General features: G+C 35.0%; 1 protein-coding gene across 1 annotated transcript in view; it reads left to right on the forward strand.

The window, feature by feature from the left end:
- Positions 1-23,063, forward strand: part of LOC145243624 (neural-cadherin-like) — a 273,070-nt gene that overhangs the window by 129,477 nt on the left and 120,530 nt on the right. The window contains exons 3-4 of the mRNA XM_080106647.1: positions 13,295-13,526; positions 20,906-21,137. Of these exons, the coding sequence (XP_079962773.1) occupies positions 13,295-13,526; positions 20,906-21,137 (464 nt within the window). The remainder of the gene's footprint in view (positions 1-13,294; positions 13,527-20,905; positions 21,138-23,063) is intronic.

The raw sequence follows: 23,063 nt of genomic DNA on the forward strand, positions 1-23,063 counted from the left end.
TGGACCATTTAATCCAAATTGTCCATGTATGATTGACAACAAATGTTCCAAAAAATACCCAAAAGAATTTCTTCAGTGTACCAAGCAAGGCCAAGACTCTTACCCCAAGTACAGGCGAAGAAAACCAGAAGATGGAGGCCAGACTGGTACAATAAGGATGAAGAGAAATGGTCGGTATGTTAATCAAGAAATAACAAACCAGTGGATTGTTCCTTACAACAAGGTCCTCCTTCAGCAGTTCAACGCTCACATTAACGTAGAAATTTGCAGCTCGATCCAAAGCATCAAATATGTCCTCAAATACGTGAATAAAGGATGTGATCAAGCAGTGTTTGAACTACAAAGAACTGATGGAGCAGCTAACCAACAAGGCCAAGTACAAAGTCACATTGTGGATGAGATCCAGCAGTTCCAGAATGCAAGGTATGTCGGCAGTTCAGAGGCAGCCTGGAGGATATTGGAACATCCCATCCATGAACATTTCCCCCCAATTGTACAACTTTCTGTTCATCTTGAAAATGGGCAGCGTGTCATGTTCTCAGCTGATACTGCTCTGGAACGAGCCCAAGGTCCACCGCCTGCCACAACTTTGACAGCATTTTTTCAACTCTGCCATGAGGATGACTTTGCAAGGGGTCTCAAATACGTAGAAGTCCCTGAGTTTTACACTTGGAACAAATCGACAAAGAAATGGATGAGAAGAATGCGTGGGGTACAAGTTGAAGGTACTGAAAATGATGATGTATGGAAGGCACCATGCATTGGGAGAATCTACACGATTAGTCCAAAAGCAGGGGAGTGTTATTTCTTACGCCTGTTGCTCAATGAGGTTGCTGGTCCAACTTCATTTCAAAATTTGCGAGCATACAATGGTCAGGTGTTTGAAACATACAGAGCAGCGTGCCTTGCTCGAGGCCTTCTAGAAATTGACCATCACTTGCATCAAGCAGTAGGAGAGGCAAGTGCCACTCAATCACCTTCTAATTTGCGAAGCCTATTTGTGATAATTTTAACAGCCTGTGAGCCAAGAAATCCTCTTGAGATCTGGATGGCTTTTCGTGATGTAATATCTGAAGACATTCTTCACAGATACAGGCAAGAAGTTAACAATCCAGAAGCAGATTTTAATGAGGACATCTACAATAAAACTCTTTGTCTAATTGAAGAAAAAGTTCTCCTTATGTGCGGTCAACCATTGGCAAGCTATGGATTACCTGCACCAATGCAAGGGAGAGATGAAAGACTCGCGAGAGAGTATCAACGTGAAGTTACTTATAATCTTGAAGAACTTCCCTACAAGCAGAAAATATGCAAGAAAAACTGACCGATTCTCAAAGAGAAGTTTACAATTCATTCATGGCAATGTTGGAAGCACAAGGTGAAATGAACAAAAACATGATGTTTCTTGATGCTCCAGGTGGTACGGGCAAGACTTTTGTAATCAATTTGATCCTTGCAAAGATTAGATCCATGAGAAAGATTGTGCTTGCAACAGCATTCAGTGGCATTGCTGCTACTCTACTACAAGGTGGCCGCACTCTTCACAGCACTTTTAAAGTACCCTTGGATACTCATCGAATGGATCAGCCAGTTTGCAAAATTACTGGTAACTCAGCCTTGGCAAATGTAATTAGAGACACCTCTGCAATCATTGTAGATGAAGCCCCAATGACGCACAAGAGTGCTTATGAAGCAATTGACCGAACACTGCAAGACATCACAGGAAACAAGAATCCCATGGGTGGCATTCCAACCTTATTTTGCGGTGATTTCCGTCAAATCCTCCCAGTGGTTAAAAATGGCACAAGGGCTAACATTGTCAATGCAAGTTTGAAACAATCCTATCTCTGGAGGCACGTTATAGTGAAGAGACTGACTACTAATATGAGAGCCTATATCTCTGATAACACAGCTGCAGCAGACTTCTCAAAATTGCTTCTCCAAATCGGTAATGGTCAGTTTCCTATCACTTCTTCACCTGACACAATTAAGATTCCAACTGCGCTTGGTAAATGTGTCGGTAATCAGAAGCAACTGAAAGACAAAGTGTACCCAGACCTGCAAAACAATGGAAAATCACCGGATTGGCTTGCTGAGAGGGCTATTATTTCGCCATTAAACAGCAATGTGAATCATTTGAACAATTCAATAATGGATGAATTTCCAGGAGACACAAAGCAATACAAGTCAGTTGATTCAGCTACTAATGAATATGAAGCTGTTCACTACCCTGTGGAGTTTTTAAACTCTTTGGAGATATCTGGAATGCCTCCACACATTTTAAATCTCAAAATTGGATCGCCAATCATGATTCTTCGATCCTTGGAACCGCCAAAAATAACAAACGGAACCAGATGTGTTATCACCAGATTGCACACCAATGTACTTGAGGCCACCATTTCCTGTGGTCCCTACAAAGGCGAAACCGTTCTACTGCCAAGGATCCCCTTAGTTCCATCGGACTCAGTACTTCCATTTAAATTCCGGAGACTCCAATTTCCTGTGAAGGTGTGTTTTGCAATGAGCATAAACAAAAGTCAAGGTCAGACATTTAACACCATTGGCGTAGACTTGACATCAGACTGCTTCAGTCACGGTATGTTCTACGTCTCCATCAGCCGGACAGGAAGTTCAGAAAAACTCTACATTCTGGCTCCAAATCAAAGCAGCAGAAATGTAGTTTACCCTGAGGCTCTTTAGTGAAAAGTTCGAGAAATGGATATGAGGAAAAACTGACATGATCTGATTGTGGTAAGTTTTTAGTATTGAATGTGCAAGATAAAATTTAAGCAAGAGTTGAAAATGACTTCAATGAAAAATTTACTATGTAACATCAAGTAACCTTCCTTTTTGATGAAAATGTTTTGTGAAGTTCCTGATTGAATTTCAGTCACTACAAGAGGTAGTTAAAATGTTAATCACCTTATGCAATCGTTGCTCTTACAACATCAACTTACTGGAAAGGTGCCCACAGATTTTGGTACCCGAGTGCGCAACAAAGCTCCGTGCGAAGCACGGGTATCTTTGCTAGTATATATATATATATATATATTCATATTCATATTCACTTTGTTCGAATGATTTGCCCAAATATAACCACATTTTTTTTTTTTTTTATTCCCCATAAGTCGGGGGGGGGGGAATGTTCCTTTTTTTTTTTTTTTTTTTTTTTTTTTTTTTTTTTTTTTTTTGTGTGTAGAGCAGAAGAAAGAATATTCCAAGATAACATTTGTGACTGGGAGGGTCCCTGACACGTTGCTCACCATACACCTATTTAAATTAATTTCTTAAAGCTGTCCAACACCTGCCAAGACATTAAACTGATAACAATGAACAAATTCAACCACGTGTAATACCTTAACTTTGGTGTTTCTATTGTCTTTTTCTTTATCTCTATTAAAAGTATCTTTCTTTCATTTGGAGCACATCAGCAGACAATAGTAAGTATATTCTATGCTATGTTCACAAAAATGTGGTGGTTTTTATCTGTTGTGGCTTTTTTTATTTTATTTTTTTTTTTTAGGAAGTCACCTTTTAACCTTTTTCATTTTATTTCTCTATATAAAATCTTTAGTCGTGTCTAAACATTGATCTGAATAGATTAGAATAAATTATGTAATGTAATTTTATTAGAAGAAGGATTCTAAACATAAGGCTGTCATATACAGCATAATCACATTGACACCCCAGTTCTCATTGGATCACCAGAGTTGAGCAACATTGAGCTTGGTCAGCACCGGATGGGTAACCATTTTAGGAATGTTAGGTGTTGTATGTATGAAGATGTTGACACCTTGCAACAGTTGCAAAAAGCTAAGTGTCATCTTCCCTAACGGATATACAAGCAACTGGAGAACGTATATGAATTTCCTACTTCCATGAAACTTTTACCTTCGTCTTAGGGTTAGTGCCACAGTTTCATTTCATTTTCAATCCATTTTACCCGTCTTGGGACGGGTATTTTTCTTATAAAAATTTAAGAGTTAAAAAAAAAAAAAATTATGACTTAAAAAAGCAAAAATTTAGTAATGAATATGTATAAAATGACATGCGTTTCAGACAATGTAAAGATGGTCTCCCTACTTCATCTTGTATACCTTAACTAGTTGCTTCCTCTAATAGGGTATTTCTGAATCCTCAGAAAAGACCTAACTTTGAATAAACATTGAGTGAACAAAATAAGAACTTTTGCCGTTTTTTTTTTTTTTTTTCATAGTGTCACATGAATACCCAAAAGAAAAAAAAAACTCTGTACCATCTCAGCCACATTGTGATTTTATTGGATATTTCAATTTTGAACATCCACACTAATATGGAGAAAAAAAAAACACAAAGAAGGCTCGATTTCTAAACATATCTGATGCCATTTTTGAATTCCTTGAATTAAAAAGCTTACAGGAGTGAAATTTCAGGGCCACATCCTGTTCCAAATTGAAAATATTCAAGAAAATGTAATTAAAACGTCGTCTGGATGACATCTCAGACGATTTATGCAAAACAGAAAATCCTCTAAATCAGCAACTGCTTAGTCGCATTCTCAAATTTTCAGGATTTCTTAGTTTTTATGATGTCCGTCTATGGTGCAAATTGTAACAAAATGTGCAGCTTGAGTTTCAAAACCCTAAATTCCTCTATATAACCTAAAATTACCCATTAGTTTAGGAGTGAATCATTATATATTAGTCTGAAGCTGTGAGTAAAAAAAAATGTAAAGAAAAAAAATGCAATTTAAAAAAAAAAAAAATTTAATCTATTGACTTCTAAAAAGTTTATAATTACAATAGAGAATTCAATTATATAAGGATGGAAAAAAAAAAAGCCTTAACTAAAATTGTTAAATAGACTTAGCACTTGCATAAGCCGATTTCTGAATAAATATATATATAAATAGTGTGTTTTTACCATTTACTGTATCATATTCACTCTTCCTCTTGGGAAAGGTATGCACCCAACTATGGACGAAATAGTAGGGTAAACTAAACTCTCAAACCTTGGTAGAGCAATTAGTCTAGGAGAAAATATTCTAAGATAACATCTGTGACTGGGTAGTTTCCTGACGCATAGCACACCATGTACCTGTATGTAGATGCCTTGCCTGGTGGAAAGAGTGGGTCTTGTTCTTCACAATGCATGATAATAACTATGATCAAATGCATCTGTCAGGACATCTGATCATCGGGCATTCTTTATCATTGGAAAAAAATGCATGAATCATAAATTATCATTTGTAATATACATGGTGATCCTCTCCCCCCCCCCCAACTTATGGAACCATTAAAATTCACTTGTTTTTACAATCCAATCATTTAGTACCAAAAAAAAAAAAACTTCATGACTTTTCCACCAAGTTCCAATGTCCAGTCTGTTTTATCACTGTTTAATAATATGGGAGACACTTTGGTTATCTAATCAGTAGGAAGTGTGACCCTGAAAGAGTTTCACATTAATCAAAACTTACCCAGTTTCCAGTTTTTATTTGTGGATTATCTCAAAGCTAAGAATGAGCTTACATGAGAACGCTATCAGAGTGCTCGGTTTACTAGTAGAGAGTTTAGGCATAGATAAGATGCTAGTTCTACCTACTCAGTGTTTCCCAGAAGTAAAATCTAGAAAAAAAAAAAATAAGTAAATTAAAAACAAACAAAAATTTAGTTGTTTACAAAGTAATAAAAATGACTTTTTTTTTTTTTTTTTTTTTTTTTTTTCATGACTCGTTTTGTAAACAAATCTATTTGTGAAACGGAATTTTAAAAAAGTTTACTAATCATGTCCGACAAATTAAGGCTGATTTTCTACTCGTATGATATTTAAACGCAATAAATTTAGACAAAATTAACTTTTTTTTTTTTTTTTTTTTTTTCTCTTTTAATTCTTTGAAAAAGTCTTTTCTGAATTTTTGAGATGAGGATTGATTATTTGGAGTCTTTAAATTACTGTTCTCATCTGGAGTTATTTCCATTGTTTTGGTCAATATAACCTTTGGCCATCTTCGGATGTGTCCTGTCGAACTCGGAGGGAATCTACACAAAATTTCAAACGGAACTCTACCATGGTTAAAAGAACAAGTGCATACTACCCTTGTAGATTAGATGGAGGATTTCATCCAAAGTTCTATGAATTCCGTTGTGTTCAAAAAGATTCCTGTATTTATGTAATTGAGATCCCATCTCTTTTGTTAATGAATAGTAGGTGATTGTAGGTGAAGGGTCGCATAATGAAACGAAACATACGATAACAAATAAATGTAGATTTATTTACATGAAAATAAGAGAATAGAGATAGTAAGAGTTCATTGAGAAGAGAGTTGCATGACTTGCATTTAGTATTTGATGAGGCTGACCTCAAGGTCAGGAGAGCGCGTTATCGTCATATCTTTACTTGTCAAGAGTTCAGCAGAAAAGAGAAAGAAATCTGTAAAACAGGAAGTGACATACTGCGTAGCCCTCTGGAAGCAAGGACCCTGTCGGTGGGGCATTAGAATACGCTGACTGCCCCCCCTGCAGAGGATAAAAGTCCCTCAATTGGGGTCCTGGATATGACCCTAAACTATATCCAGTAGTGAGGCCCCAGCTTGTGGGCTTTGGGGAGTGTGGAGCCACCCTTTAATTACCATTGCTCCCAGGTCCACTCTGACCCCGAGTGGTAGTACCTGTTAGGGTCCCAACTATGGGTTAAATAGAAACCAATGTGAAAACAACAAATATATTAAAAAAAATTTTCTTCAAAATTTTTGGATTCAGCATTAAAAAACCCGAATATGCCGTAAAACAAAAACAACCAACCAACTTCTGGAAGCAAGGTATTTATTACCAAAGTTAAAGGGGGATAAGAATCCTAGGTGGTTCGAATGATTTGCCCATATAATAGGAGTCAAGAACCGGCAAAAGTATTTGTCATACTTTGTTGTACATTTGTCATGCCTTAATTTGTCATGCCTTAATTTGTCTTGCCTTAATTTGTCTTGCATTATTAGTAAACCTCTGAATGGCATATTAGTAAAGAACACACACACACACACACACACACATATATATATATATAATTAAAATTAGCTATTTAATGTGAAAAAATGTGGAAAATTAGCTTTTTAATGTTAAAAAAATAGGGTTTTTAAAAATTTATTTTGAAAGAAATCAAGGGAAATAACCTATGACGTTACTCCCATTTTTAATGTATAAAAATATTCGGTGAATGAGAAAATGTATCCACTCTCCGAGATGATTTTGGAATATGTATTCTCAATTGTGAAATAAAATATATCTGCGCTAATAAAATAACAAAAATGGACTAGTCTGAATCAAATATCAATGTTGGATATGTTGTTGACTTTCAAGATCTTGCCAGATAAATTTAAGTTAGACTGGGCTTCCAGACGACTGCTTGATCATCATTCCAACTTATTAGTGTTCTTTGGATAGGCAGCATATAACAAGATTGAAAATAATATCATACTTTAACATTTTTTGTTTTTCCAACGAGACCTATGTTTGATATAATAAAAAAATATTTTTCAATACAATGGACATTAATTATCTGCGATACAGGAATATAGAAGAATCCGCGTAGTGAAAAATGAAATTTTAGACTTCGGACTTTCCTATGTTCCAGTTTTGTAGAAAATTCCCCATTTATCCATTTTTTTTTTTTTTTTTTTTTTTTTTTAAATTTTTTTTAAATAGTCAATTTACATATCCTTTAAAAGTTGACGTTTATCCTTGCATCCACGGTGGTGGCCATTGCACTGGTGAAGATTTGCATGAAATTTTCAGGTTGAAGTATTCTTTCCTTTTTCGGTTCACTCGTTTAAATCTTCGTTTCAAAAGTCATGTCTTTATTTATTTTGTTGGCTTATATTATCTGTATAATATTCTGCAGTTATGGTGAATAAAAGGAGACAGGAAGCTTTAAACACACCGGAAGTTGGCACATGCGTCTCTTAATGTAGCAATGGAAGTACAGAATTGATACAATTTTCAATTATATTTTATGTTTGTTTTTCTTTTACTTAAACAGTCATTTAAAAAGATGTGATGAAGTTTTACAAAAAAAATTGTTTTTTTTTCAAATAGTTATTTTTTTTTATTTAAACCTGTGTAACCTATTATGATCTATTTTATCAATTTAAAAAAAAAAAATTTAATGGCATATCTATTATGATCTTTTTTTCATCAATTATTTAATATATATAAAACTGTCAAACTATTTAAATATATTTACAGAAACATGAAAAAAACTGTCACATTTTTTAGTTTTAGCAGTTTAAAAAAGGTGAATGTGCAACGGTTTAAAATAGTTTAAAGATGTGAATATTTCACATGTTAAAAACACTAAATTCAAACAACGTAACAAGTACGAATCCAGCAGATATTATCGAAACAGTTATTTTTAAATCGGCGATGCCACAGAAATTCCTGTAATAAATATATTAATGAAAAATTTATAAAAATACATTTTTATTTTATTTTATTTTATTTATTTTTTTTTAATCGCCTATCGTTTTTATGCGATTAAAGAATAAAAGAAATAATTGATAAAAAGTTTACGTATTTTTACGTATTTTTATTTTTAGTGTAAGGAGATGGAAAAAAAAATTGAAAATTGTATCGATTCTGTGCTTCCATAGCTACATTGAAAGATGCATGTATCTGTGTAATATTCTGATTGTGCCTTCCTTAATTAGTTCATACATTACACTTTGGAAAAGATGAAACACAAATTTTTGAAGGCCATACTGCTTCAACAAAGACCAAATTCATTAAATTTGACTTAAAAAAAAAAATCAATCTGGCAAGGAGTTACTTCCCTTCCATATAGTCTTTTTTTTTTCGAATATAATAAAAAACAATCTGATCATTGTCATAACAGCGTAAGAAAAACTCATAGTTTCAATATGCAGCGTTTCTTCAAAGAAAAGTCAGCAAACTGTAAAGAAAAGAAAAATGGGGGAGGGGGAAACATTATCTGCCAAGAGGTGCTGGATTGAAGAGAACCTAGCATGGTGCACCAGAAGGAAGCTTCACATGTTTCCCTGCAGTGACTTAGTCTACATTGCACTGTAGAGAACCTACTGTTGATTTTTATAAAATTATATATACTAGCAGTTCAGCCCAGCTTTGCTCGGACCCTATGTATTGTTCATAACTTGCCCGATGTCTGAATACCCATTATGTAAAATTTCAAATGTTTAGACCAAAAATTGTCTGAGTAATTTTGTAGAGACCGCAGAGGTAATTTTTGTTTTAAACGTTAACCCTAATTTTGACCCCTTAACATTTGTTTTGGTCTCAAATCCAAATAAAGTTTGACCTATGTTCAAGTTACCTACATTTAAAATTTCAAGTGTTTAGACCTAAAATTGACAGGAGTTTGGTAGAATCTACAATGATCAACTCTTTCAACTTTGACCTTTTGGCAACAAAAGTTTCGCCCCAAAACTGATTAAAATGCTTGCCGCATGTCTGAATACCTGTTATGTAAAATTTCAAATGTTTAAAAAAATTGGCTGAGTAGTTTGCTAGAAACCACAAAAGTCAAATCTTTTGAACTTTAACCTCTTGACAGCTCAAATTTTCGAATCAAAACAGATTAAAAAGCTTGCCTCATCTCTGAATAACCTTTTATGCAAAATTTCAAATTTTTAGACCAGAAATTGGCTGAGTAATTTGATAGATCACAAAGGTTAAAAAAAATTTTAACTTAGGCCCCAATTTTGACTCCTTAACATTCATTGTTTTGGTCTCAAATTAAAGTTTGACCCATGTCCAAGTAAACCTACATTTTTAAAATTTTAAATGTTTAGAGCCAAAATTGGAGAGGTTTGGTAGTTTTCAAAGGTCAAATCGTTGAACTTTGACCCCTTGACAGCCAAATTTCTGGCCGAAAACCAATAAAAAATTTTTTTCAGCCAATCTCAATACCCCTTATGTCAAATATCAAGTCTATAGACTGAAAATTGACAGTACTTTGTAGGAGAATGTACACATGCAGACAATTTCACTTTTATAGATATACTTTGCTTGAGCCCTACGTACTGTTCATAAGTTTATGGGCATAGGTATATATATATATATATATATATATATACACGAGCAAACAGTTAATAAAACATGTTAAAAAACACTTTGAAATGAGTTAAAACATATTCAATCTGAAAAGGAAACACTAGATAAGTGGATAGTCCTTAATCCGCAGAGTTTCAAAGAAATACTTTCCTTCTCAATAGAGGGTAGGAATTAGCAAAATGCGGGATCGGATTTTTGTATGCAAAAGTATTTGATGAAACAAATTTTATATATATATATATATATATGTGTGTGTTTGACTCGTGTCCATATCTATAATTTCAAGTGTTTAAAGCCCAAATTGGCAGAGGAGTTTGGTAGTCTTGAAAGGTCGACTCTTTCAACTTTGACCTCTTGGCAGCCAAATTTTCGCCCAAAAACTGATTAAAAATCTTGCATGTCTGAATACCTTTTATGTAAATTTTCAAATGTTTAGACCCAAAATTGGCTGAATAGTTTGCTAGAGATCGCAAAAGTCAAATCTTTAACCTTGACCCCTTTACAACCAAATTTTCGTCCAAAAACCGATTAAAAAAGCTTGCCCCATGTCTGAATACACTTTATGTAAAATTTCAAATGTTTAGACTTAAAATTGGCTGAGAGGTCAATTTTTAATTTTGACCCCTTAACATTTATTGTTTTGGGCTCAAATAAAGCTAGAAAGTTTTATCCATGTCCAAGGAACCTACATCTAAAATTTCATGTGTTTAGACCCAAAATTGATGTAGGAATTTGGTAGTTGTATAAGTTCAGATTATTGAACTTTGACCCCTTGACAGACAAATTTCTGGCTGTAAACTAATTGAAAAGATTTTCCCAAATTTCAATACACCTTATGTCAAATCTCGAGTCTGTAGACTGGAAATTGACAGTAATTTATTAGGGAAATGTATATATACACACACACACATAGGATTTCACTTTTCTAGATATATAATGCAAAAGTCAAGTCTCATGGTACAATTGTGCTTTAAACAGAAATATAATTTTGAACACACCTGTTATATCAAAGAACCTACTGTTGATTTTATGTCTGGCCTTTCAGCTTGTGTGGTAACAATATTTGTGATATTAAGCTGTATAAGGTGTTAATCTGCTGTTCTTTAAATCGGATTAATACTTATCAAAAACAGTCTGATATAAAACCTATCTAAGAACACTGCCAGGCACATGAAGTACATTCATGTGAAATTTCATAACTGGCCCACCTTTTTTTTCAATCCCATAGGGAACGAACTCGCACAGTAACATGCAAAAAGTTCCTTTTATATAATAGGTTCTCATTGCATTGTGGTTACTGCTATTGGAGAGCATCATATCAATCCGTCAAGTTTGGAAAAATCTCAAGTCAAAAGACCATCAAAATTTCGACCTCAACTGAAGTCATAAGTTATGAAACATGGACTACAATATGGGCCAAGCAGGGAGTTTCTATGTTGAACAAAACAAAGGATGAAGGCTTATGTTTCTGAACTTTTGAGAAGAGGATTGATTATTTGAATTCCTCAGACTATTATTCTCCCACCATCTTCAGTTGTCTCTTGTCGAACTCCAGGAATGTGCATGGAATTTCAAGCTGAATCTTTTATTTAATCCATGGGGTAGCGTGCTTTAATTCTATCAGCCATGACTGGATAGAAGTCTCAAGTAATTCGCAAGGACACATGCTGTCATGGATAAAGTAATGGTAAAAGTTGTAAGTTACTCTTATGGCGGTTGAAGGTTCAATCCTTAGTTCGGGCGAAACTCAAAAGCACAATTGTGCACAGTTAGGGATTAATAGGATTGAATGCAATAATTAGCACAAATTTAACGTATTAAACCATAAATTTGGCATAAAACAATGGCCTATAACTTTTGTCTGTTTTTACTGTCTATAGTGACACATATATAATTTTGTCTATAGTGATACATATATAATTACAATATTTTTATATATTCTGATTCTTTATAAATCTCCAAATATTAAACTAAAGATTTTTTTCCCCTGATTATCATAAAAAGCACTTGATGTGCAAATATTTTCTCAAACGTAAGAAAAAAAAAAAAAAGTGGAATAGTCTATAGATTTCAGTATAATGGATATTAAAAATGAACAAATATTTTCCCTTTCTTTCTCCAACTTTACAACATGGCAAGGAAGAAAAGAACAAAATAAGAAAAACATACTGAGGATGAAGTTTAGCTCTGAAATATATTTGTTATAAATTTCAGACGAGTAAAATATTTATTTTCCTAATATTACGTTGTGATTTGGCTTTCAAATGCATGTGATGCGTATTTTATGTTGAATATGTTTACTGTAACATTACTACCAACAGTGGAAAATTGTTTTTAAATCAATTTTGGTATCGCGATACCTAAAAAAGTTCCAATTTTTCCGATTCCAACACTAATATATCTATTATTTAGTAGCAAAAATGTTTGTGTGTGCGCTTATATATAAATCTCGCCCGTCTGTATGTAAATCTCACTAAAACTTTTGAGAGACACGATGAATCCTAACAAGATTTTAAAGCTCGCCGTCTCGGATGATGAATCTAAAAAAATTGGCCAAAGACATTAATTCCTTCATTCTCAACTCGGCCGTTTTTTTTTTCTTTTTTTTTATTTTTCACCAACATTTTAGCAAGTCATCATCACTGTTGGATTGACTTCACTTAATTTAATCGCTCTTGACTTCCGGTTAGACCATGGAGACATCTGCTAAGACATCATTTTTTACCCTTTTTCTTTTTTTCTCCTTCGCATTACGGGTTCGAGCCCACCTGCGTGCTACCACTTTTTTTTTTTTTTTTTTTTTTTTTACAGGGTTCCTTATTACACCACCTACACATGCCCAGGTAATGCCGCTACTGTTGTTTTGACCCCCCCTACCCCGGGGTCCTTACTACACTAGCTGGGCAACGCTGGGCACCCCCGCTGGTGTGTGTATATACATTATATATATATATGTATATATATATCTCTTAACCGTTATCCTTGAGAGCTTTTTAGCTTTGATAAGTGATTTTTTTTTTTTTTTTTTTTTTTTTTTTTTAATGTCAAAATCAGTTGACATCGTTTCCTGGCATCTTAATAAGTTAGTGACGAATACTGGATGAATTCCATAGAAACCACAATATTGTACATTTTCTTTATAACCTTATGATTTTGCATTTTAAACAGCGTTCATATATGCAGACTTTTTTTTTACTCATGTGACTTTTTTTTTTTTTGTTTTAATTCTGTAGAAAGCAAAGCATTTGAGATAAACGAGGACACTGGCGAAATAAAATTGAAATGGGGAGAGTACCTCGAACTGAACACGTCTTACACGCTTGGCGTCTATGCTGAAGATATCATTGAGCCCAAGCAACGCTCCAAGGTGGAGAATTTGAAAATCTACACTGGTGAGCTACCACCTCAGTTTTACTCAACCAATTATGTTGGTGAAGTCCAGGAGAATAACCAACCGGACCAATTGTAAGTAAACAATTTCTTTTTTTTTTTTTTTTTTTTTTTCAATTAAAGGGTTAGAAAGTGATGGTGTGTATCTTTGGCTTATAATCATCTGTTGTGAAAGTTTGTTCTGGTAAGACATCAAACATGAAGAAATTAATGGGTGAAAACGATTCCATGAAACTCAACAATATAAAAAGATTTATTTTACAAGTGAAGGAATTGCTATGTTGAGATCTGATCAATTGTTTGTTGCTATGGTGATTTTTATTCTCGGTTTTGAATTTTCATTCATTTCTTTTATTATTGTTTGAAGTGATGTGTGTGTGTGTGTGTGTGGTGAGACTTAAAATCTGAAATAAATGGATGGAAACGATTCTATGGAGATCAACATTAGAATTACAGGGTGGAATGATAAAGTTGTTGACATAAAGAAAACAACACTACAGCTTATTTTAAAACTTATTGAAAAATCAATTCAAGTAACAATTATGTAGTAGAGTTGACATCTATTCAATGTAGCCACCTTCAGCTTCAAACTGCCTCGATATGGTTCCAAAAATGAGACTGTGCCTTTTCCACAAGCATTGGCAGGAGCTCGGTAGATTGCGGCGATTAGGTTGGCTTTGGTATTGTGGGAGTTCATGTTGATGCTGTTGACATTTAACCAAACGAAGTAGGTCGGGGGAGGAGGGAAGGGTCAGTGAGAGAAGGGTACAAAGTCGTAGCCTTCTAAAGCCAAGCCTGGGTGTCTTTGAACTTGTGGGCTGGTGCCGAGTCCTGCTGCCATACCCAGAGTCTGCCAGTGGCCACCTGATTGCACCAGGGGATCACCACACCCTTCAGTATATCTAAGTACTCTTTGGTGTTGACTTTCAAGCTGACTTCGAAGATGTGAGGTGGCATAATGTGGCTCTCACTATAAACCACACCAAAGATCATAACCGTGGCCAGAAACTTTTTCATCATTCTGGGAACGTCTGTTATTCATGGCAATTCAGCAATGCATTTTGAGAGTGCTGGCGATGGTCCTGTTTTCATAATTTTGATCGTTAGACTATGGATACCCACTGTAGAGGTGCCTGCGTGTGAAATTTTTGTGGCAGGAGGTGCGCAATCGCCATCAATTAATCAGTTTTCAGGGGTCAAAGTTCAAAAGATTTGACCTTTGCAGTCCCAAGCAAACTATTCAGCCAATTTTGGGTCTAAATGTTTGAAATTTTACATAAAGGGTATTAAGACATGCAGTAAGATTTTTAATCAGTTTTTGGACAAAAATTTGGCTGCCAAGAGGTCAAAGTTGAAAGAGTTGCCATTTGCAGACTCTACGAAACTCCTCCGCCAATTTTGGATCTAAACACTTGAAATTTTAGATGTGGGTTACCTGGACACGAGTAAAACTTTTTAATATATATATATATATACACATAAAGTTATGAACAGTACATAGGGTCCGAGCAAAGACAGGCTGAACTGCTAGTACTTAATAAAAAGAATAGAAGATAACAATACAAACAAATAAATTCAATATGGTCATTCGAGGCCTGCAATATAAATGCTGGAGTCCCTCAGGGGTCAATCCTGGGCCCAACTCTCTTCCTGATCTACATCAATGACCTCCCTAAACACATACTTAAATCATTCGTTGACATCTATGCTTCAACCAGAACTTGCTCCCATACTTACGAAACTATTTAAGCGCTGCCTTAAGGAGAGGTGCTTTCCGACCCCCTGGAAGACCTCCTCAGTTTGCCCTGTATTTAAGAATTCAGGTGATAAGTCATCTCCCTCTCAATACAGACCAATAAGTCTTCTCTGTGTTATGAGTAAGTTACTGGAATCAATATTAAATAGAGAAATAGTCAACCACCTCAGCAGGAATAACCTTCTTAGTGACACACAATATGGTTTCCGCTCTGCAAGATCTACCGCAGATGTGCTGACGGTTATATCCCACAGGATTAGTGAATCTCTTGACAAAGGCTTCCTTTCTAGGGCAATTGCTCTTGACATATCAAAAGCCTTTGACAAAGTATGGCATAAGGGTCTACTTCACAAGATTTCCAGCTACGGTATAACTGGAAATGCTTTCTCAATCATTAAATCATTTCTCTCTGATAGGCTCATAAGAGTAGTGGTAGATGGACAAAAATCGGAGGCCTGCAATATAAATGCTGGAGTCCCTCAGGGGTCAATCCTGGGCCCAACTCTCTTCCTGATCTACATCAATGACCTCCCTAAACACATACTTAAATCATTCGTTGACATCTATGCTGATGACACGACCATCTACGGCAACACATCAAAGGCTGTAAATGACAAAGTTCTCTCTGATTCTCTCTCCTCTGATCTCGAGCGCGTGGTTCAGTGGGGGAAGATGTGGCTGGTTACCTTTAATGCATCTAAAACCAAACTCTTATCCTTACATCATCAATGCTCTGATCCCCATCTGGCATCAATTGTGATGGATGGCTCTCGTCTGGGTGAGGCCCCGTGTTTTGACAAGCTTCTGGGTTTGACCTTTACTCCTGATCTGAAATGGAACACGTACATCAAGTCTGTTGCCAAGGTCGCTGGAAAGATGGCGGGATCCTTCTACCGCTCCAGAAGATATCTCACTACTGATGCAATTCTCTATCTATATAAAAGCCAAGTACGTCCAAGGATGGAATACTGTTGCCATATCTGGGCAGGAGCTGCTAAAAACAGCCTATCCTGCCTTGACAGAGTACAAAATAGACTTCGTGGCTTAGTGGGGGATGCCCTTTTCTCTACCCTGCAACCTCTCTCCCACAGAAGAGACGTTGCGAGCCTGTCCTTGTTTTATCGTTATTTCCATGGCAGATGCTCGTCTGAACTCCAATCTCTGGTCCCCCCTCGCCAATCTTTCACGAAAAACACCCGTCTAGCTGAATCCACTGTGAAAAATTTCCCCCACTCTATATCTGTGCCTAAATCAAAACGCAGATTCCATGAACAAAGCTTCTTTCTTAGAACTGCACGCCTGTGGAACTCTGTTCCGTCTGCCTGCTTCCCTCCGGACTACAACTTGGTTGTCTTCAAGTCCAATGTTAACAAATTCCTAATGAACTGCCCCCTTAAGTAAACATATCAGCAAATCTCCTCACTAACGTAATGTACTTGCAATAACCCTTATCCCTGAGTGGCTTCCGGGCCTTGATAAGTGGTGATCACTGTGTAAAAAAAAAAAAAAAAAAGCTATTTTCAGTCGATTTAATTCATTATCATAAATTCTTATAGTAGTTACAAGATGTCATTCTCCAAAAATTTACTTGCTCATTATTTGCTCCCATAGTTTAGTTCACTTATTAAGCGTCCCCATAATCATTTAATTTTGTGCTTATGTGAGTTTGACTTCTACCTAAAACTCATTTCCTAGAGAAATAACTACTCCCGTCCCTTTTACTTTAACTTCGAACAGTAATTCATTGGCTACTCAGACCTAAACCTTTATTCTATAGTTTGCATTTACCAAACAGTACAGAATAATGTCTGCGAAATTCAATATGACGACCATTCGCCTCTTTCTTGTATTTGACCATCAACACCACTATCGGGTTGACAAGAAAGTTCTTGCGGTTTTTAACTTTTAAATTCAGACGAGCATATCTTGGCTCAAACAAAAATTTATTGATCGAAATAAGCACTGTCAGAATCAGCACTTTTGCCAAAGGAAAACAATATTTATGCTAGTAATGTTAAAATCTTGTGTTCTGGGTGGTGAAGTTGCTGAAGGCATTTTTGATATTACTTGGGTTTTTGAAGCAGAAAGATGTCGAAATGCTTGAAAAAGGGGTAGTTGGTAGATGAAAGGTTTTGGAAGTATGGTGGGTGAGGAGGCAGGGTCAGTTTAGAAACGTGCTGTCGGGCATTGTCATGGAGGAGAATTGGACCTTTTCTGTTGACTAATGCTGAGTGTTGTTGTTGAAGTTTCTGATGCATTTCATTCATTTGTTGGCAGTACTTTGTAATGATTTTGCCTGCATTCAAAAAAACTGACACCTGTCGCAGGCTAGCAAACATTCAGCATGTCCTTTTGGTGCAACTCTGGATTCAGGAAGTATTGTGGAGTTTTGTTGACGTCTAACCACTGAGCTGAATGTCACCGGTTTTCATCGCAAGTCACAACCCAGTTGAGAAACGAGTCGTTCTTGTTGCTTAAAAGAAGATGACACTATATAACAGTGTTTTTGATTGTCGTTCAATTCATGAGGTACTCATTCATTAATTTTTTTTTTTCTTTTTCCAATCTCAAGTTGTTGGAAATCCTCATATACATTACGTCTAATTCAGAAGCAAGTTCTTTAACAGTTGTGCGTGGATTGGCTTAATTGATCATTATCAACATCTGATAGCCAACCACTGCACTCATCTTCAAGACTTTCGCTGCCGCCAAAAAATTTTTTAAACCACCATTGTGCTGTACGTTCAGTAGTGGTTCCTGGGCCAAAGATCCTGGATATGATCATAAACTATATCTAGTGGTGAGGCCCCAGCTTGCGGGCTTTGGGGAGTGTGGAGCCACCCTTTAATTGCCATTGCTCTTAGGTCCACTCTGACCCGGAGTGGTAGTACCTGTTAGGGTCCCAACTATGGGTTGAATAGAAACCGACTTGAAAACAACAAATATATTCTATTAAAAAATTTTTCTTCAAAATCTTTGGATTCGGCATTAAATAACCTGAAAAGGGTTGATATGCCGTAAAACAAAAATAACCAAACCAAACGCTTTGTTGATATCACAAGCTGTTTCAGCAGTTTTTCGACCTAGCTTGAATTAAAATAAGAAAATTGTGAGAATTTGCTTTTTCATCTTGTATTCAACATTCTGAAAATTATTTTAAAGAGCTTAGAGCGAAAAACACTATTTAAAATGATATATAAACTAAAGGTATTATAACGAAAACTTATTTGAAATTAAAATTTAAAATTCTGCAAGAATTTTCTTAAATACTATTAATTTCATTTGTAACCATTTCATTCGTAAACATTTCATCCATTATTTTCCTTTTTATTGTTGTGCTATTATATTTTTCCTTCCTAACATGGGTCAGAAACCCAATTCTGAGATTCCATTCCAGGTAATTCCACAGCACCAATTTCATTAACTTTTGGAAGTGGGTGGGGAGTAAGCACACTTTTTTGGTCGTTATGCAAATTTTCTTTAAACGTTAACGCACTTTTGAAAATGTCTTTTTTATTAGCAGCACTTCAATTAAATTATCGACACTTCATAAAAGCAAAACAAAATGACCTGTCTAAAAGGATTTCCTACAAGGAAAGACTCCAGAACCAATGGTTTTAGGATTGCTTAAAATATTTCTTTAACATTTTTTTATTCATTGTTATCCTGTACTGGGTGGGGGTGGCAGCATGCATACGTTGTTTTTTGTTTTTTTGCGGTTATGGGCAATTTTTTTTTTGTTTTTTAATACATTCACTAACATGCTTTTTAACATTTCTTGTTATTGGTGGAGACCTCAATTTTTATCGGCCACTTCATAAAAACAAAACAATTACCTCAATCTAAAAGGATTTCCTACATAGGAAATCCCAAGAACCAATGGTTTCAGGATTGCTTAAAATATCTTTTCCTTAACATTTTTTACTTACTTTTCTTTATGGAGGGATGCAGATTTTTGTTTTTTTAACATTGATTTTTATTGGTAGGGATGTCAATTCTTATATTTATATTTAAAACATGTCTGCCAAGGCCGGAAGAATCAAGATGTTTTTTTAACATGTTTTATTAATCATTTGTTCATATATATATATATATATATATATATATATATATCTGTTAAGATTGAATAAAATAAAATATGTATTATATACGTTTGAAGCCAAAACAACACATTATTACAAAATAAACGGACATTCATTTAGTTTGAAATTTATATTGAAATTCGTAAATATATTTCGAAACAAAACTTCATCTTTAGTATTTTTTTTTCTTTTCTTTTTTTTTTTTTTTTTTCTTTTGCCATGTTGTTGGAGCAGAGAATCAGCAAGTAGAAGTCCGTTTGTTGGTCTTACTACCGTAAATGTATTCATCCAGGGTAGCGGTAATCAAAAGAATATTAACTTTGTAGGTGTTTGTTTAGTAGTTTTAGCTGAACATATATCTAAGAAGCAGACTCCAATTTAACAAACCTTCACTCACAAAATTCAAACTTTGTGCAAAACGGAGGCCATTCGAGGATAAGGGTTAAAGAGTGTACAGTGGTCAAAGGGACAATATCATAGTAATTGTTAGAAGTGTAAATTTGGTAAATTGGATTACTTAAGGGGAACGGCTCATCAAGAACTTGTTTACATTGGACTTGAAGATGGCCATATTGTAGTCAGCTGGAAAGCAGATAAACAGAAGATAGTTCCACATCTGTGTGCAGTTCTTAGAAAGAAGCTTTGTTCATGGAATCTACGTTTAGGTTTAGGCACAGATAAAGAGTGGGGGAAACTATTGATAGTTTATGGCTAAACGAGTGTTTCTTGTGAATGTTTGGCAAGGGGAGGGGGCATAGATTGGAGTTCAGACAAGCACTTGCCATGAAAATAACAATAAAACAGAGGCAGGGTCGCAAGGTCTCCTCTGCGTGAAAGAGGTTGCAGGGAAGAGAAAAAGGCATTCCCCACTAGACTGCGAAGTCTATTCTGAACTGTCAAGGCAGGATAATTTCTTCCTAGCAGCTCGTGCCCAGATGTGACAGCAATATTCCATCCTTGGACGTACCTGGCTCTTATATAGGTAGAGAATTGCATCAGCAGGTTGATATCTACTGGATCAATAGGATTCCAGCATTTTTCCAGCGACCTTGACAACAGATTTGATGCATGTGTTCCATTTCATATCAGGAGTAAAAGTCAAGCCCAGAAGCCTGGCAAAACATGGAGCCTCCCCAAGATGAGAGCCATTCATTTTAATTGATGTGAGATGGGTATCAGAACGTTGATGATGTAAAGATAGAAGCTTGGTTTTAGATGCATTAAAAGTAACCAGCCACTTTGATTGGATGCATTCTATTATCTGGTAGATAGTTTCACTAAATGAGAACTTACCTTTTATATTATAGATTTTCTAGTTTTTAAATTCAATGATTGTTTTATTTTCTATTTTGTATTTGCGTTCAGACGTCAAAGACTGACATAATTGTCAATAAGTTATGATCTATTTCTAAATTGGAAGTGAAAACGTAGATTGGTTTCTTTTTTTCTTTCCGGTTATGTTTGAAAGCTAAATTTGTTTTGGAATTATCAAAGTATTCATATTTATCCACATGAATAACTGAAAAAGATTTTCTTTTGTGTTTTTTTTTTTTTTTTTAATTTTAATTTAATTTTTTTATTTTATTTATTTTATTTATTTTTTTTTTGTGGTTTAGCGTGCAGAATTTGACGATCGCTGTGAAATCATTTCAAAATCGAAGCATCAGTTTTAAACTCAAGGCTGATGACCCTGTATATGAACAGTATTTCATCATCAAGAAGAAGCCTAATCATGATGCCGAAGCAAATATTATTGTCATGAAGGCGTTTAACTACAACAAGGATCTTCACATGTACAACATGGAGATTTTAGCAATTGATCGACCTGGATTGAGCAGCACAGCTACAGTAAGTTTAGAAATTACATCTATTTGTTTTTTAATTTAATTTGACGCTTTTTTTTACAAAGGAGTCGCTACTTATACTCGAGTGGCCTCTGGGCCTTGATAAGGGTTAATGAGCGTACACAAGTCAATGGGAAAATGTAATTGTTAGTAGTGAGAATTGGGTAAATTGGATTACTTAAGGGGATGGCTCATCAAAAACTTGTTTATGTTGGACTTGAAAATAACAATAGTGTAGTCAGTTCGAAAGCAGGCAAGAGTATGGGGAAGTTATTGATACTAGTTTCAGACAAATGAGTGTTTTTTTGTGAAAGTCAGGCCGGGGAGGGGGGGACCATAGATTGGAACTCAGATGAGCACTTGCCATGAAAATAACGATAAAGTAGAGACAGGCTTGCAACGTCTCTTTATTGTGAAAGAGGTTGCAGGGAAGAGAAAAGGGCATCGCCCACTAACCTGTGAGTTTGTCTCTGATGTATCGTTATTTTCATGGAAAGTGTTCGACTGAGCTTCAATCTATGGTCCCCCCTCGCCAAACTTTCACAAGAAACACTCGTCTAGCTGTAAACACTATCAATAATTCCCCCCACTCTTTATCTGTGCCTAAACCTAAACGTAGATTCCATGAGCAAAGCTTCTTTCTTAGAACCGCACGCCTGTGGAATTGTCTTCCGTTTTCCTGCTTTCCAGCTGACTACAATATGGTAGTCTTCAAGTCTGACGTAAATAAGTTCTTGATGAGCCGTTCCATAAAAGTTATCAAATTTACCAAATTTTCATTACTAACGATTACTATATTGTCCAATTTCTACTGTACACTCTTTAACCCTTATCCTTGAGTGGCCTCTTGGCCTTGATAATGTGGTTATACCTATATAAAAAAAAACAAAAAACCCTACAAAGTCTGTTTTGAACTTCATTAAGGCATAAACTGCTTCTTTATTTAATATTTTGATTTGATTTAACTGTTGATGAGCTTTTTAACGTGTTGATTTATGTATTTTTTTCTAGTTTTTGTAGTTAAATATTGTTTGTCAATCAACATTTATTCAAAAATAAATATCACAGATGTGTGTCTGAAAATATTTAACCAATAAACTTTTTAACTACTGGTTACATAACTCTGAAATTAACAGGAAATAGTAATCATAAACTAAAGATGGTTTATAACGAGTTAAATTTTGTGCTGGAAAGAAATATCGGCAAGTTGAAATGAAAAATGTTCATTTCAACTTGCCGACATATTTCTATTACTTTTGTGCATGCGCAAATTCATTCATAGCTTGAAGTAGTTTAATTTTAAACCTTTCTTATCTGTCTTTCGATAGCTCAAAATGTGGCTGGAATGCTAATTAATTTGGTTTTGAATTTGACTGATGGCACGAAAGTCAATTTTTAAAAACTTTTGAATATTTTATATATATATATATATATATATATATATTGTTTATTGTTATATAAACATGCTCACATCCCGCTGCTACAAATAGCCACTTGTTTCAATCAAACATATCATCAGGCAGCGACTTGACTATTCAAAAGTTCAATGAGCACTATCTAACAACCTCATTGAATTCATTAGTCCATTACTTTTGAATAAAAAACCCGAGTGTGTGTATATATATATATATATATATATATATATACTAGCAGGCTACCCGGCATTGCCCAGTCATAAAATACGCTTAAATATGATATTTTGATTAATGCAGATTTCGTATTTATTATTATATTATATTGGGCCCATACATGTCAGCTCTATTACATAATCAAGTTACCCGAATTGAATTTTTTCAATAAAAGTTTTAAAATAAAGCTGTTGTGTTTTCTTGAAGGTGATACTTTTATTGTTTCCACCCTGTATTTCGTCCGGTTTAACATGCAATTAATCGATATGTATTTACAATAGAAATTTGCCATTTTTTAGCTT

The sequence above is a fragment of the Euprymna scolopes genome, chromosome 22, assembly GCF_053919585.1.
Source record: "Euprymna scolopes isolate OS-2025 chromosome 22, ASM5391958v1, whole genome shotgun sequence".
NCBI lineage: Eukaryota > Metazoa > Mollusca > Cephalopoda > Sepiida > Sepiolidae > Euprymna > Euprymna scolopes.